At 46.7% G+C, this 16,905-nt stretch overlaps 7 protein-coding genes; 4 read left to right on the top strand and 3 right to left on the bottom strand.

Annotated features, from left to right (window-relative positions):
• Positions 1-110: 110 nt before the first annotated feature.
• Positions 111-1,949, bottom strand: FFUJ_06620 (uncharacterized protein; the record flags this gene model as incomplete). XM_023579966.1 has 8 exons in its annotated part: positions 111-459; positions 532-721; positions 780-894; positions 946-1,088; positions 1,143-1,268; positions 1,317-1,410; positions 1,459-1,720; positions 1,771-1,949. 8 exons carry the CDS (start codon positions 1,947-1,949, stop codon positions 111-113), a joined length of 1,458 nt encoding a protein of 485 aa, XP_023432711.1.
• Positions 1,950-2,673: 724 nt separating this feature from the next.
• On the top strand, positions 2,674-4,229 carry FFUJ_06619 (related to oxidoreductase; the record flags this gene model as incomplete). XM_023579965.1 has 4 exons in its annotated part: positions 2,674-2,926; positions 2,985-3,274; positions 3,334-3,907; positions 3,958-4,229. The coding sequence occupies 4 exons, from the start codon at positions 2,674-2,676 to the stop codon at positions 4,227-4,229; spliced, it is 1,389 nt and encodes a 462-aa protein (XP_023432710.1).
• Positions 4,230-5,662: 1,433 nt separating this feature from the next.
• FFUJ_06618 (related to 2-haloalkanoic acid dehalogenase) lies at positions 5,663-8,427 on the top strand (the record flags this gene model as incomplete). XM_023579964.1 has 3 exons in its annotated part: positions 5,663-6,264; positions 6,323-6,438; positions 8,024-8,427. The coding sequence occupies 3 exons, from the start codon at positions 5,663-5,665 to the stop codon at positions 8,425-8,427; spliced, it is 1,122 nt and encodes a 373-aa protein (XP_023432709.1).
• A 573-nt stretch (positions 8,428-9,000) lies between these two features.
• FFUJ_06617 (uncharacterized protein) lies at positions 9,001-10,013 on the bottom strand (the record flags this gene model as incomplete). XM_023579963.1 has 2 exons in its annotated part: positions 9,001-9,079; positions 9,130-10,013. 2 exons carry the CDS (start codon positions 10,011-10,013, stop codon positions 9,001-9,003), a joined length of 963 nt encoding a protein of 320 aa, XP_023432708.1.
• A 1,929-nt stretch (positions 10,014-11,942) lies between these two features.
• On the bottom strand, positions 11,943-12,788 carry FFUJ_06616 (uncharacterized protein; the record flags this gene model as incomplete). Its single annotated transcript, XM_023579962.1, has 1 exon — positions 11,943-12,788. The coding sequence occupies one exon, from the start codon at positions 12,786-12,788 to the stop codon at positions 11,943-11,945; it is 846 nt and encodes a 281-aa protein (XP_023432707.1).
• Positions 12,789-13,615: 827 nt separating this feature from the next.
• Positions 13,616-14,709, top strand: FFUJ_06615 (uncharacterized protein; the record flags this gene model as incomplete). XM_023579960.1 has 2 exons in its annotated part: positions 13,616-13,923; positions 13,977-14,709. 2 exons carry the CDS (start codon positions 13,616-13,618, stop codon positions 14,707-14,709), a joined length of 1,041 nt encoding a protein of 346 aa, XP_023432706.1.
• Positions 14,710-15,983: 1,274 nt separating this feature from the next.
• Positions 15,984-16,851, top strand: FFUJ_14428 (uncharacterized protein; the record flags this gene model as incomplete). XM_023579959.1 has 2 exons in its annotated part: positions 15,984-16,353; positions 16,406-16,851. 2 exons carry the CDS (start codon positions 15,984-15,986, stop codon positions 16,849-16,851), a joined length of 816 nt encoding a protein of 271 aa, XP_023432705.1.
• Between the last annotated feature and the right edge of the window lie 54 nt (positions 16,852-16,905).

Here is a 16,905-nt window from a genome sequence, read left to right as displayed (position 1 = left end):
CTAGAGGGCGAAATCTCATAATCAGGCCCCGATAACAATACATAATTGCAAGTCTCTCCTACCCATCAACCATCTAACACTTTACACTACTGTCCTCCGTTTCTCAGCTCTTAGTCGACCTGCTTGTTAGCAGGTGAATCGACTACTGGCTCTACATCAATATCTGTTGCAGCTGGGGCTTCTGGTACAAGCCGAATGAGGAACACCATGCAGGGAATAGTGAGGCACAAGATGGCCGCGTGGACATAGAAGGGAATTCTAGCGTCGGATCCGCTGTGAGAGTTGATCGCGTAGGAGACCGTCTGTCCGGCCGTCTCAAAGGCTCGGAGCAAACCACCCGAACGGGCAGAAGATCCGGCATCGGTGGAGAAAGTTCCGAGGATCCAGTATAGAGATAGCTGGCATACGTAGCTAGTTGATTGCATTATCAAATATGGGAGGTAAGCCTCTACCCATTTTCTGGTGTTACTTTGAGAAAGTACCCGTCAGTAATTATTGCAAGGGATGTTACGAGGCCAAGGATGAGCATACGTTTCATAGTCCAGAGCGTTTTCGAGTTTGCTGCCGCCAAACTTGGAATACTCGATTCCAATCCAGATGAAGCAGGCTGCTTGTGGAATCAACCAGCAGGCAAAGGAGATCCATGCTCGCTTGGTCTGGGACCAGCGAGTCCTGTCTAGAAGCTTTCCATAGAGGATCACCTCCACGATGGAAAGGGTCGCTGATGGGTGATACCAAGTTATTATCTTGCACTCAGCATAACTTGGCCATGTACTTACGGAGGAGGAGAGAAGACAATGCTCTCGCTCGCACTGAAAAGTGCAACGACAAATAGGTGCCCATCGTTCCGCCACAGAAGAACGAGTAAAAGGCAGGTAAAGTCATGAGCCAGGTCTCGATTTCAATATCAGCAAGTGCTTGCGACCACGGCTACAAATAACTCACCTTTTTGCGTTGTAAATGTTTCCACAAGGCAGCAAACTCTTGCTTCCAGCTGGCTCGCTCGGACATGGCAACTTTGGTGGCATCATGACGTCGGACGCGTCTAGTTGGCGAGAGCAAGAAAGCCCAAACCAGGCCAGTGCATTCTATCGAACCCTCGTTAGACACTTCAGAGACTATCTTTGACGTGTGCGACTTACCAAAGGCAATAAAGACAAGGTAGGTGGACCACGCTACGCCACCTGCTTTGGAGTCACTGTGATTATTAGAAAAGTTGATAGCGCCTCCAATGACGCTACCCGAGTTCCGCATGGCCGACCATACACCTGGATAAAGTGTCAGTAGCACTTCATACCTGGTTGCAGATTACTCACCTAGATAGAAGCCTCTGTCGTTTGCTAGGGGATATGACAACATGGCCGTAGACTCTGCAACGTACAAAAAGCCATAGGTGAATCCTGTGAGTATCTATGACACCGGTCAGCAATGACAAGCTATGTACAGAGCTGCAATTACCTTTGCAAAGATGAGATACCAATTAACACGGTACTTTGCGCAAACGTAGTACGCAGAACCGGAAAGAGGCATTCCAACCGCTGCTATGATGCAGGACCATTTGATACCCAACTTGTTGATCAAGGGGCCGCCGAAAAGAGTGAGTAGACATCCAGCCGTATAATTGAGAGAGGTCGCTAGGTTTGCTAGGTACGGAGTGGAGAGACCGCCGCCTCCAAGATTGGAAATGGCATCAGACATTGCTGGACCAACGCAGGAGAGACTATGGAGATATAAGCAAGAGTTGAACTTGATTTCGGTGACATGACTTACAGTCCAAGGAGGATCATTTGGAACAAAACGCTCCTGTAGAACTTTGTAAACTTTGAAGCATTGAAGTAGCCGTAGTCAATTCCTGCGTCGAGGACTTCGCCATCGATATAACTGGTAGTTGGAGCAAGATCATTGTGTCCACTGATTTTGATGTCGTCCTTGGGGGCTGCAGTCGCCATGCTGCATACAATATTATTCCGTTTGGATGATCAGAAATGGCCTCTTGAGCATAGAACGATTAAACTCGTATGGAATCATTCTGCGAAGGACAGTAATAGCATATATATCATTGGTTATCAGCCAACTAACTTTGGGAGACCTCACTGCTCATGGCGTAGGGTAGCATTGAGCGGTGGGAGGGTTACCCCGCGTTTGCTGGTTCAAATGCTTATCGCGGGGAACGCCCAGATTTGGTTCAGCTATCAGGCACTAAATTGCCGCGTTATCCACTGTGCTGATTGGCCGTGTAGGGTATGTAACAGCAGACAATCTCGCTAGACCGGGCCGGTTTTACTCGATACGGCAATTCTCTAGTGTTACTTTAGGCTTACTCCGTAAACCCTTTTTTATTACAGGATGGTCTGGGTGCAACATGAACGAGACACTGGTACTGGATGTCATCGTGTTTTCAGATAAACGTTTCTGCTACCAAAACAACCGGGCCGGTCAACTGATAGCACGTACCGGGCTTTAGATGCACATGATTGAGTTTCCCTTTCTGCTTCGCCCTCAAGGTGCATCGGTGAGTTACATTCACCTCGTTTACAAAGTGTAGTACGGGGGTTCAATAAAGTGGAGGCTACTAATTGCTCACACCTATTTTACTCAACATCTCACTACCTTGTTTTTTCAAAGACAGATAACAACTAAACCAAGATATCTTATCCAGCCACAATCAATACCATGTCGCCCTCTCCTCTTCCTGTCGATAACGCCACAACCCCATTTTGGAGGTCAGAGCCGCATCTTCTCGATAACCACCGCTCAACACTAGAGCTTCCTGCCCAAGTCGACATTGCCATCATCGGTGCTGGCTACGCAGGCGTTGCGACAGTTTATCATATTCTTGAGCAGTGCAAGGCTCGAGGCGTTCCTGCGCCCAAGATTGTGATTCTTGAAGCTCGTCAGGCTTGCTCGGGAGCTACGGGACGAAATGGTATGTGACCCTCAATCTCCAGTGCCAAATTCTGCTTTAACAGTGTTATTTAATACAGGCGGCCATCTGAAACCAGATCCGTACAACCGACCTGCGAATCTTCTGGCTACTTACGGCATCGAAGCTGCGGCAGAGGCAGCAGAGTTCGAAGCCAAGAATCTTGCTGCTGTCAAAAAAGCAATTGAGCAAGAGGGCGTTGACTGCGACTTTGTCTACACCCGTGCTGTCGATGCGCTTATGTCAGACACCATACTGGATAAGATAAAAGCGGGAGTAGACGCTCTCAGACAGAACGGGGTTTCTGTTATGCAAGATGTCTACTTTGCTGAAGGCGCTGAAGCTGAGCAGGTAAGCAACATCCGATTCCAATTGAATAGCTGAAATGGTTCTCACAGTCTGTGTCTTAGCTTTCAGGTGTCAAGGGGGCCAAAGGCTGCTTTTCCTACACGGCGGGCCACTGCTGGCCTTACAAGCTCATTCTCCAACTTCTGTCCAAGGCTGTTGATGCTGGTGTCAACCTGCAGACCAACACGCCAGTCACTGCAGTTACTGAAAAGCCCGATGAGGAGGGCTATCTGACACTGAAGACTTCTCGCGGCACGATCCGAGCTGCAAAGATCATCTACGCAACCAACGCCTACACATCATCCATCTTGCCCGAGTTCGCTGACAAGATCGTCCCGGTTCGGGGCATTTGCAGTCACATCAAGCCCAATAAGACACCGGCGCCTCTACTGCCAAACTCTTATATCATCCGCTGGTCTGATACCAAGTATGAATATCTCATTCCCAGGCTTGACGGAAGCATTATAGTTGGAGGCGCACGATCAATGTACTACCATGATCTTGACAGCTGGTACAACAACGTCAACGACGACCAGTTAATTGACTCAGCGAAGAACTATTTCGATGGGTATATGCAGCGTGTCTTCCACGGCTGGGAAGACAGTGGCGCGTATACGTCCAAGGTTTGGACTGGAGGTGAGTTGACGTACCTCTCTTTGTTAAAAATTTACTTACTCTTGGACTAGTTATGGGTTACTCATCTGATGGCTTGCCCCATGTGGGTGCTGTCCCCGGAAGACAGAGTCAGTATATGCTTGCCGGCTTCAGTGGACACGGCATGCCGCAGATACTCCTGTCTGCGAAAGGCGTGGCGTCTATGGTGATGGAGGGCCTGAGCTACGAGAAGACAGGTATACCGAAGCTCTACAAGGCTACTCAAGAGAGGCTTGATAGTCCCAACAACACTATACTGGACACTTGGAAGACTGTCCAGAGGAGGGAAGGTGCAAAATTGTAGATAGTGCTTCCAAAATAGGATACATATCGATCGTGAGGAGTACATCCTGATCCTGACTGAACTACTCGTTGCTCAATACGAATGTTGAACTTACTCTCTTACCCCCCAAAGCCAAATCATTTACCGATAGTTTGGTACTTACTCCTCACTCTTTGGGGTTACATTGCTAAATGTCGCGTGCACCCTACCAAGAGGTCCTCAGCTAGCGTGTAAATCCCACGCAACTCCATCATGACAGGGCTAGACCCGAAGCAGTAATTCTGATCCGGTGGGTTCGATCGGCAGACCACAACAGACCAGTATGTAGCATCAGTTCCCAATACGTCTTGGTGAATGTTACCCAATCGCGTATCTCAACTTTTCCCCCGCTCTTGAGTCTGTTGCTACAGCAGTACTATAGCCAAAAGCGCGCCCTCTTTTTACAACCTGATAAGATGAGAAGGACCGGCGTGGTCGATCCGGCTTGACGCACAGGACCGTTATCTGAGGAGATCATGAAGCTTCCATGCAAATGGTTCGAAGTAAATGATCATCATCTGCCATCACCGGTCTCACAGTGGTCAACAAGCATGAAGAAGCTGAACTTTCAGGACATGGCAATCCCGGCTGGTGGCACTAGAAATGAGTCTGATTGCTGCGTTCACCAGTATTCATGGTGTTAAGCTCTGGCTAAATGCATCGTTGGCCCTGGAACATATGAACTGGGGTATACATGCATGGAATTGTCTGTTCAAGATCGCAGTATCAAATATAATGGGTAGGTATAATAACTGCGGCTACTCCTAAATGGGTCGGAATGCTAAGTGTGAGGATTATCTAAAGCTTCCTATACCAGACTAAATTCCATCATCGGCTTATGAGCCTCTAAACCTTGGTTCTGTAAAGGATGGTTATGGAACTTAGGATGTAACTCCCAAACAGCATTAGGAGCATTTCCCCAGGTTCGGTCGGTGTGATATCCTTGCCTCACTGAACTCGCTGCGCAAGGCCTCCTAACTGTTGTTCCAAAGGAGTACAAGCTGCAGATGTGACAAATAGGTTACCAATCTGAAGATAGTCTTTGGAGGGCGTCATGGTCGTTCGTGTGGTAACAATATGTAATCAAGGCCATAAGTGATCGTCCCGGTGAGAGTCTTCCGGTTCGACCATCAATGATAACATTACACGGCCGGTCCGGGCTTCTCTGAGCTGCCGAAGCAAATTCGGGAATCAAGTGACTGATTGATAAGGTTTCAAGGAACTTTGATGTCGTATGAACGCCTTAGTATTACATCTTGATGCGGGGAAGATACATCCCCATGCTCTGATTGATAACGACAAACCTACTACTTAATCCCCGTCATAATAACAGCCAAACGCTGTACAGGAACCAGACGTAGCCTCATCCATCTATTTCACTCTATCGGTATCATTATCAAAATATCTCTGAGGCAATGACTGCCCCCAATAGAAACGTTGTCTTCGACGTGGTCGGAACCCTCGTCAGCTACGAGCATCTCTACGAAGCTATCAAAGAGCGCCTGGGCGATAAGCTCATCCCTCGGGGTATTCAGCCCACACTCCTCGGAATATGCTGGCTAGAAATGGCAGAGCGTGAGTACGCGTACTTGTCTCTCCACGGCCATTACGTACAGTTCCTCAAGCTTTTTGAGGCTCTATTTTACCGCTGTCTTCATTATGCTGGTGTTGAGAATCCCCGCTCTTTTGCAGCCGCAGAGGATGTTGCGTACTTGATGAATGAGTTCAAGGAGTTGAAGCTTAGGGATGGAGCTGCAGAGTGTATCCAGAAGCTTCGTGATGCTGGTTTCACTGTTTGGTGCTTCACGACTGGGGATATCTCCCGTGTGGGGGGGTATTTCTCGAAAGCGGGAGTTGACATGCCGGCTGAGAATCTACTATCTTGTGACACAAATGGAGTCGCGAAGCCGTGTCCTGAGGCTTATGGGCCTATTTTGAACAAGCTTTCCACTTCTGAGTCAAAGCCTTGGTTCGCTGCTGCGCATCTTTGGGACGTGTCTGGCGCAAAGTCTGCTGGGTAAGTTGTGCTCTTTGTGGCGGTTGTTGTATGAGGTAACTAACATGAGGTGCTGCAGATTTAGGACTGCTTACAGTATGGTGTTGGAGGGTGAGTATCTCTATGAGATCTATGGGGAGCTAAACGTGGTTGCTGAAACGCTACCTGCAATGGCGGACAAGATTATCGCAGCTAGTGAGTAATAGAGGGAGCAGTTTAGAGTAGCTAACCGTAAGGGTCCTCAAGAGGGTCTATAAGAAGAAATTTGTGGTCGCCATGTATATAATTCAAATAATTGGCAAACTGCAATAACTCCAATTTATCACTTGGATAAATTACTATTATAATACTTGTATGGATCATCGCATCGTGCGCCTCCTTGGCAACGGACTCAAAGACAAAGTCGTTCAAACCGTTGGTGATGCAATGAAAGCAGTTGTGGGCTGTGGTTGACTTACAATAAGAACCAGAGGCTCCAGACTGGAGGCATCGTCTTGAAAGCGTGACGAAAGTCAGAAGGGAAGCTTCTCAACATCCAAAACATTGCTGCGGAGAGCACCGAAAATGATTTCGGTCTTCTTATGAAGTTTGATTAGCGCCTCGTCGTTTGTCATGCGTCAAATACTGCTAACAAAGGAGCCACTGGACTGTCTCAGATGAGTGAATTTTTGGTTCAGTACTGACATTTGCTATTATGATTGGCTGGCCACCTCCGACGCATCTATCATTCGATCCACACTCTGGTAAGCTGATTCGAGAAAGATGCTGGTCCGAGGGATCTCGGGTAATCTGAATAGTATAGCCGATCTCCCCATTTCTTGACCATACCCCCCATAAACACACGTCAACATCGCCTTGTCGCTGGTATCAGCTCACCCGCGTTTTTGCATCGCTGTTGAATCGACTGCACTCTCGACAGCGCCTCGTTCTTCTGTGTCTCTATCGCAATCATGACTCCCCCGAACCCACCTCGTAAAATTTTAATGGCCGTTACAGTAGGCGGCTACACTCACGCCGGTAATATCCCAGTGACAGACTTCGACCTCCTATCACTAACCCTTTATCTACAGCCCCAGCCCCCGAACTTGCTAAGGTTCTTGCTAAGCGGGGCCATGTCGTTAACTTTGCGACTCTAGAGAGTCAAGAGTCATAGACTATGGGCTATGGGTATATTAGCTAGGTTTATCATATGGGTCCCGGGCCTTTATATGAAGATCTTGAAGCTCATTATCTCTATATGTAAGAATGGGATGCTTCGAAAGGATTTGCTGGTGTTATGGACTCTAAATACCTGTTTGACTTATACTGGACTTAAATGTATTAGCATTTAAAGCGTATCGATAATAATCCTGCTACAAAGCCTGATATAATAATCGCCGACGTTTTTATAGATGCCATTAAGGATACCTAGTACCAATATAATATCCCTGTTGCTATAGTGTATCTTTAGATACTAGCTTTTATATATCCCTGCTTTTATATTCCTGGCAAGCTAGGGTTTTAAAATAAAGGGATATTAATATCTAAGAATGCTTTAATATAGCTGCATTTTAGGAATAAGCTTATTATTTTTAAGGCATTACCTTCTATTATTAAATAGGTTAAGTAGACTAAGCAGATAAGATAAGATGCTAGGGTAAACTACCTACTTCTAGCTCTAAGCAAACCTAATTGCCTTATATTAATCAATTCGTTCTTTGGCTTGGAGGTGCCAAAGGATATACTGCCATTAGTATAAGCAATTGGTCCGATTCTTGCTGATACTTATCCTCCCTCTCAGAGCCGTATGAGGGCTTTTTGGAGAAGCATAAGAAGACTTTGTACTTGGCTCTTGGTACCCATATCATCTTATCCAACGATCATGTCGCTAAGCTGGTGCAAGGACTAGTCGCAGCTATGGATCAAGGACCGATTGATGGAGTCATATGGTCTATATCGGAAGCTGCGCGTCGAGACATTGATACCAGTCATCAATTCAGTGCCACAGGTTGTAAAGGTTTTACTTTTGCATTATTATTGAAGGGTGAACACTCATCCTTTCTCATCACGACCTTTGCTCCACAGCGTGCTATTCTAGATCATGATCATACAGTTATCTACCTGACCCACGGCGGTGGCTCTAGCGCCGATGAGGGCCTGTACCACGGGAAACTAATGCTGGCTATGGGCTTTTTCTTTGATTAGATCTCCAACGTACCCCGACTTGTCGCAAGCGGAACCTCTGAAGCTCTAGATAAATTCCGCTTCACTCCAGAAGAAGTCTGTTAAAAGATCAAGCTGTTATCAGAGGATATCAATGGATTATACAAGCGTAAATGCATACGTATGCAGCGGATCGCCAGAGCTGCATCATGTCGCAAGGAACTTGGTGCGGATCTTATCGAAGAGGTTATTTATGATACTGAAGGGCGATTTGATGGTGAGAAGGAACTACGGCTGATGCATCTGCAGACAGCTGATATGCGCATGTTGACTTTCAAGGTTAGGAACTGGGATCTATGGCTTGTTGGATTGGTCACTCTGGGAGTTGTGCTTTTGGCTTCTATTACTGTTGGGAAGTGGGCTTGGACAGAGGAGAGGACTATTGGTCATTGGGTGGGGGCAACTGTGAAGAGCTTGATAGGTTGATTGCAATAGTATACCGAGCAGATTGTAATGTCTGAAGATTTCAATTAAATGAAAGAATGGTGGTCCGTCATCTCTTCATCGTAACTGTAGACCAGTATGCTAAATACCACCAAGCACTACAGTGATATTCTACAGCTCGCCAGGGAAACGAGGCATCTCGAGGAAGCGTTCAACCATGGCATTGAAGGTCTGTGGGTCTTGCATGAAACTGTGAAAAGGTCAATCGATGTCGCATAGATACTCGATGCAGTGACTTACGCAAAGTGGCTGACTCCGGGCAGGATAACGAGATCAGAACCCCAGACCCAGCTATGAATCTCGCCGGGAGTAGTTCGAGTGACCGCCTCCTCAGAGTCTCCATCGACAATCCACATGATAGGGGCATTGGGGTCAGAGTATCGAGTAGGAATCTTGGCAAAGGACTTTGCATCCCAGTCTGGCAGAGTAGCCCACATCGCGTCCATCCTCTCCGAAAAGTTGTGGAATGAACCCCTGGATGGTGAGTTCTTCTTATACTCCTTCTCAACTCTCTTCATGTACTCCAAGAACACGGGACTCTCTCCAGCCGTCGCATTGATGTTCTCAGGGCTGTAAGTACCGCCGAATGCAAAGGTACGATCGAGACGAGAAGAAAAGTTCATCGCGAGGTCGAAAGAAATGCATGCGCCGTCAGACCAACCGACAGTTGAGAACTTCTCAATCCCAAGATGGTCCATCAATCCAATGACATCTTTAGTCATGAGGTCATAGGTCAACGGTCGACTTGTATCATCTGACGAACGACCCTGAGCTCGAGAATCGATTGTGATTAAAGTGTAGGGGTGATCCTTGAAATATCGGATCTGGTTGGCCCAGTAATCACTGTTGGCAAAGCCACCGTGGAGGAAAACAACAGGGCTGTGGCCTTTCGCTTTAGTCTCCTTGAGCGGCCTTCCGAAGGTCGCATACCAAAGATCAATGCCGTCAATTGGTGCAGTACCCTTGAAATTGGCCTTGGGCATAGGCGGAAGTTCAGGGAGCGTCTGCCATGGCGCGGTATACTCGCAAGACTTTCCGGCCTTGGCGTCGAGTTTGATGCTGAGACCCGAGACCATGTTCGCGAGCATTAGCGCTGAAGCTCCAAGGTATGACCAAGAATACATGATGAAGGTCTGCGTGACGACTGGAGATATACTAATGCGGTGACGGGGTTGAGTAGCATTGCATGAGTTGAAGGGGCTATGTGGAGCTATTTATCTTTTTCCAACATCCCGGAAACTTAAAAGATGCGTGGTTCAGTCCCTGGTCTTTTTTGACCGCTCGGTTCGTGATTAGACTTTTTGCGGCAAGGATAGCTGCAGGTTGATCGTTCATGGATGTTTTAGCTGACAGTTTTTGACAAACATGTAATAGCGTTACATGGCAGTGTGGTGCTGAAGATCGGCATAACATGCCGCTACAAACGAGATTTGATATCACGACATGTTATGGCGGCACGCGTCGGTGAACCATGTTGCCAAGTCTTGACCTGACGTGAGACCCTGGGTTCCGGGAATTGACCTATCAACAATTGGTATTCCGACGAATCCGGGCCAGCTATCCTTGTAAGTAGGTTGAATGTGGGGGAATTAAAGAATGACGCTAACGAACACGGAAAAGGACGGAGAATCCGAGATTTGCAGATAGCTCCAGTGTACAAAGTCTAAAGGATTATCATGATGTGCTACAGATTAGATTGGATGATCATTCCATCTTCTTGATGGTATTGAGCTGGTTCATGTTACGGGAATAGTTGCTAAAACGGTAGATCTTTTGCGCTGACCCGCAAACCCACGAGGACATTGGTGTGTGTGGATTGCCTGCTTGTTGCTGGACCTCCGGCAGAGCTTGATCGCGTTATTCATTGGACAACACAAGGTTCTTTTGACGGAACTTGATAGATAGTCCCAGTTGACATTGCACTAAAGGTACTTCAAGCCTCTATATCAATAACTATTGAACCACGGGTGACCGAATGATGTCACGCTTCTGTTGATCCGGCAGCTCTTACATCCATGCGTGAACCAACTTAAGTTCAAGGGTTACGTGGCATCAATTATACTGCAAACCCAATGTAAAAGAGGTCTCAACAAGTAAAATTGGTCTTTGCTCTCAAACTCAGGAACATCTGCGCCACGACCCCTATTGTCTGTAGATTAACCCGCCATGGTCATCAATCTTTGCGGAGTGGCTATCACAAAGAATAAGTAACCCTGATTCTCTTTATACCACTAGCCCTTCTGATCTAATGTACGTATCTGAGTAACTGGCTTGCCGCATTGATATTTACTAGTCATGTTGTTGAACGTAAAGCGTTTGAGGCAACAGATAAACATTGCAAGCTTACATAAGTTGATCTTAGCCTGCAGGAGACTGAACTTGGGCGAGCGTGCAAGCCTTCTTTTGGTATCATGTTGAGGATGCCGTCGATCACGTTGGTGGCAGTTTGAGCAGTAGGGATCTTCAGAGTATCTTAGGACTATTTTGGTAAAAGCATCCCGTAGATAATGCCTGGATGTTAGTCTTGCAAGTGGTTATGGAGACTGGGTCAATTGGGGTAGGACTTTGCCTCGAGCAGAAGGATACTAATACTGCGTCATAGACCTAGGATGAGAGTATTAGGTTACATAGAGGCAGATGCTGAATTGCGAGACTAGCCCATGTTTGCCCATGATGCCTTGACTTTACATCAAGCGAGACTCTAAAGTTCTACTCCGTAGGTCAATCATGTGATAAATGAGAAGACAGATGCCCTTTCCACGGCCACGAATGAGCGGCATTGTTTGTGCTGCTTCTATCTCTCGGGACTCCAAGACTTCAACGACCGTCAAGTTATACACACGAGCTTGAAGTGTGTTTATCCAATAGTTTCTGGCATTGCGTTTGCGTATCACTCGTCTGCCTTTAGCAGCTCTACATTCTTTTTTCTTGAATTATATCTTGCAGGCTTAAGTCCCATTAAAAGTTTGCTGCACGTAGCCATTGTCTATGTTTAATCACGCTGAAGTATCGTTCCAGCAAGCTATGTCTCCAAATTTCAGTTTTGCCAGCGGCTAAAATACAAGACGACCTAGAGAGAGCATGTTAAGGCCTGCATAAGCAGCAACAGCAAGTGCAACGATTCCCAGATATACATCTCCAGTATCCGAGATTCCGTTCGCAGATGGCTGACCGTTTCCTGCATCACGTGTAATAAGATTAAAAGTCTTGGAAATGGATGACCACGCTGTGACTGCCGGCGCCACGATTGTATCCGCCATACCAAAGCAGTACTCAAACGGCAGTCCAGTACTCCATGACAATAAATACGTCAGACCAAGAGAATACACCTCCATGAGCCGGTGACGTCTTCCGGATCCAAAGCATGGCAGCGTGAGCAGAATGAATCGGTAGGCTGCGTGCGCAAAAATCCAGCTCTTGGAAGCAGCGGTGAAAACAAAAAGGTCGTCATGCAGCATGATAGTTTCCCACTGCACTTGATATCCTTGCAGAACAATCCAAGCTGAGAGAGATATGCAAGCGACTTTGCAGCCAATCCCACGGAAGGTCCCTCCAGAAGGTGTCGCGACCATCATCAGAATATTGCCGTAGACAGCAAAGTTGACGTAAATGGTGAACGCGTGGAGCCATTGCACTTTGGTCGATCTGCCAGAGACGATGAACCAGAGGACGGAGCCGAGGCCGAGGGGTAGTTCGGCCATGGTTTTGGCCATTTCCTTTCTGGTGGAGGTTCGATCAAAGAGGACGATGATAGCGCTGGTGGTGTAGACGATGATGAGGAGAAGGCCGGGTTTGGAGATGAGGCAGCGGTAAGCGAGAAAGAGGATCCCGCTGAGGGATGCGTTGAATGGAATGTCGACATAAGGCTCTAAGGCCGCGTGTACTGAGGAGAATGCCATGGCGATGTGCCACTATATCAAGCCTTTTGGATGGTTAGGACCGTGGCTTGGAGAAGTCTCCAAAATTTGATGTTGGTTCCCCCGCCCCGTCCGTTCCGTGCTGCGAGGTAACTAAATGGTAACCCACAAATACAAGGGTCTAAGGTCTTTGATTGGTCAGTCTAGCTCAGCAGACATTCTTTAGGGTAAGCTGTTTCTAAATGTTTATGGTTGACATATAAACAGTGATATAAGGTATAAAAATGTCTATTAGAGTCTAGTTCGAAACTATGGATTAACACATTATGAGGCCTGCAGCTATAAATGGAAAACAAAACCTTTTCCATCTTGTCTCAGCTGCAGCTGTTGCACCGGATTGGGTGTGCGCTTTTTTACCAGGCTTTATGCTATGTAAAACCCAGGTAAAGACAGCCACCAAGGTTTCTATCGATATCACTTTTGAAATAGGTGTTCTATAAGATGACTCTAAAGTTTCAATACGCTAGATTCAAGTTCTCTCTATTAATTTAAGCTCTCAACTACAAGTCGCAATATCATTGCTGACTTGCATTGAAAAGTGCTTTAATTGGCTTGACTTTTTATTAGGTATTTAGTGCTGCCTTGGAGCGTAAGGGATACCTTAAAGGTGCACTTTAGGATCTCAAGGGATGGGATATAATGAAATTTTAGTTACCAAAGCACTCGGAAGATCCAAGGCGCCGAAGTGGGGTGCTCTAAAAAGCCTGCTGCCTGGAATGTACGAAAATAATACATCCACGTATTAACATAAACAATCCAACGTTCGTTTAAATTTTAAGGACAAAATACCTCTTTTGCATCTGTCAAATATGGCCCGGTCTTACCATAATAAACCAAGTCTGGCAACAACATACCGAACTGCGACGGGTCGTCGTACTGTTCCGTTGACAGACCCTCAAGGTCTCCGTCTCCGATTCCCGATAGACATTGGAGGCACCAGCGTCTTTTCCAGAGACGCTGACTCTGTGATATTCATACCTCATTGCAGATTTTGGACTGATGGCCCAGAGGACGATGACCCAGATGCTGACTGGCGTGAGGAGCCTGGAGGTTTCGTCTGCTTCAAGACCTCTTATGCTTACAACATGATTGGCCAGGAGCATCCCAGGATCGTGCCGTACGTCTTTAAATACTATTACTGCCGTTTCTATTGCTAAATATAGCTACCAGTGTCATAGGCCAAGACGCCTGGACAGGTCTCCCTATCCTCCAGAAACCAACATACGGCTCTCTTTGGAACTTTCTCGGAAACTATGAGTCTCAAATCTATGCTACTCAAGAAGATTCTGCACCTCCCACCACTCGTATGAAGCCGGAATACCGCCCCCTGGCCTACCAATGGAGCTTGCAATTGCTCTCAGCTCTCTCTTTGATCCATTCGCATGGTATAGCTTACGGAGAGATCAATGGGGAGAACTGCTGGATTACAGCAGGGTCTCTATCAATCTCTCTGGCTGGTTTCGTGGGCTCTGAATTCCATGACCCAAGCACTCGCTACAACCTTCCTGGCTGGTTCTTTACCGACACGGACTATGCGCCAGACAAACTCCCTCTGGATAGGGCCGTGAAAGTGCCAACATTGAAAACGGACATGTTCTATTTTGGTAGTCTAGTATACGAGTTTATGACTGGTCGTATGCCAGGTCTTGAGGATTCACGCGAGACACGACGCCTGATTGTCGAAGAGGACTGGATGGCTGATTTGGAGGATAGGTTTATGGGAAAGATTGTTCGCAAGTGCTGGAGGTTTGAGTATGAGGACGTTGAGGAATTGCAAGGAGAAGTACAAGCTTTTATTGAAGCCTGTGGGTGGTCTATCAGAGGTGATGAGCTTGAAGGTTTCGACGCCCACAGTATTCATCGTGAACTAGAGGCCAACTTTGTGCCGGAAGATGATGAATAGGCCTTAATCGACTCCTCCTAGTTTAAGTCATCTATGGGGGTCAGCTGCTCATCTAGTTCTTTTATGATAAGTACTTAAAAGAAAGAGTGACAACCTGACTGCTACTTACTCGACTATACTATTTGATTGGTCTCCGAATTCATCACCGGCCGCCAGGATATTCCTGAAGTCTTCAAGTCTACTTAAAGATAGGGATGACCGGATCGCAGTAGGTACGTGACAAAACCCGACAGGGCTCGTCTCTGCCACAGCGACTCTGTTGGCCGTCTTCAAAATTTTCTTCGGCTTGACTGCGGCCTATGAGGTTAACCTTTAGGCTGCAAACACAGGTGATGAATGAGAACACGATATTTCCCCCCAATATCACATTTTACCTATAAGTTTTCACGAAGACTAATAAGTCTTGTTGCAAGCCCTAGGGCATTACACTTCAATATCTTTCCCATGCGGCTCTCGCAGGACTCAAGTTGTGCGAAGATTCGACTGGCGTCATTGAGACGCTGTTCCGTAATCGGCTTAGTGACTTCTACCCGCTCTGTAGTAAGATACAATCCTTACAATTCTGGTATCAAGTCATCTGAAGATGTGTTGCATGCTATAACACCGTCCATCTCGTGCTTACAAGGTGCACCTAGTTCAGTCACATCGCTGCATGTCACCAGAACATCGCGGGGATAAAAGGAAAGATAGCTAGCCAGCTCGGACACTCATGGAACGTGTCTTGGTAAATTTTATGGGCACTCAAGGTTAATGTCTCGCGCTTACCTTGATCCTCAGGTTGGTTACTAGGAACTCCGTGGTCGACTACGTGCAAAATCTACTACCGCGCCCCCTGAAGGTACAGAGCTTGCTAGCGATATTTTCATACCATTACGTTCTTGAGTCCCACTTCACTCTGTATCTGATAATATCTGGTGGTACCTTTGATCTTGACAGCTAGCAACCAACAGCATGACATGGTATATCAAATCAAGCCGAGCACCCGATTAGCTACAGCAGTTGAATTGACTCCATGCAAACATTAAATGGGGGTTGTGAACGCCGCTAGACAGGAAAGACTCGGCCACTGCCTATTCAGAACCGACTTGGCATATCCATAATGCCTAGGAATAGTCTAGCGCCATCCATTTATAATTTTAATTCAGGCACATAATTTCATCGCGGCCCATTATTCTTCTCTTTATAAGTAACCTGAGCTGACTTTAGAAACAGACATCGGACTGGATAGTCATTCTTTTTATCTTCAAGAACTCCATTAACGCCTCTCCTTCACTATGCGTTTGTCCCTACTTACTTTTTCCTGCAGCCTGTATCTGATTGCAAATGCATTCCAACTCTATCATAGGGGTAGTTGGTCCGACGTTCAGCCCGAGGCGTGCATTAAAGCCCTGACAGCCGAAATTGATTGCAACGAATACGTCTCCCACTACATCCATGGTTGGTTTCCAGTGCTCGAAGACGATGATGGAAATGATATTACACATGATATTTGCACCAAGACCTGCTCCGGATCACTAAAGACCTTCAACACCGCGGTTCACCAGGAATGCGATCTTGAAAGATTGATCACCCCTGGTGACAATATTTGGCGATCATGGAACTTGACTTGTGACACAGATGCTGACACAAAAAGATACTGCACTGGTTCGTCTTCGAAAAGAGTTTGACAAATGTTACATATTGACCTTTTGTTAAGAGATCATCGATGAATTTATGCATGAATTAGGCCCTCACGACATAGTTCCCACCAAGGATCTCTGTAGACCTTGTCTTATCAGACACGTTTTTAACTTGGATCTCGACCTGCCCAGTTCTAGCTCTACCAGCTATAGCCCTAGGGCGAAGCGCTACTTCAAAGATTTACGTGCACGCATTTACATGGAATGTCCCAAGGAAGCCCTGGCAGAGACCTTTGCTCCAATTTCCCAAGAGGGGGCATCGAATACAACGGAGTCTGCGCAAGAGACCTCGACGATGAGCGATACAGGTTCAACTACTGCAAACACTGCGGCAACAAGGAGTACTGTCACCGTAACATCTTCTCCATCAGCTGCAAGTACGTCAACAGAACGTAACATGGCTAAGAAGTTTGAGCCAGGATACATGTTTAGTTATTGGGCTTTAGTGCTTATATTATTCTAATCTTAATTAGCTTCCACAGTTAGCACATAATTGCTGAAGCTATTATTAGTATCT

This window comes from Fusarium fujikuroi, chromosome FFUJ_chr06 (assembly GCF_900079805.1).
Source record: "Fusarium fujikuroi IMI 58289 draft genome, chromosome FFUJ_chr06".
In the NCBI taxonomy this organism is placed as follows: Eukaryota; Fungi; Ascomycota; class Sordariomycetes; order Hypocreales; family Nectriaceae; genus Fusarium; species Fusarium fujikuroi.
Note: the sequence above shows the minus strand (reverse complement) of the source record. Positions and strands in the feature narration are given on the sequence as shown.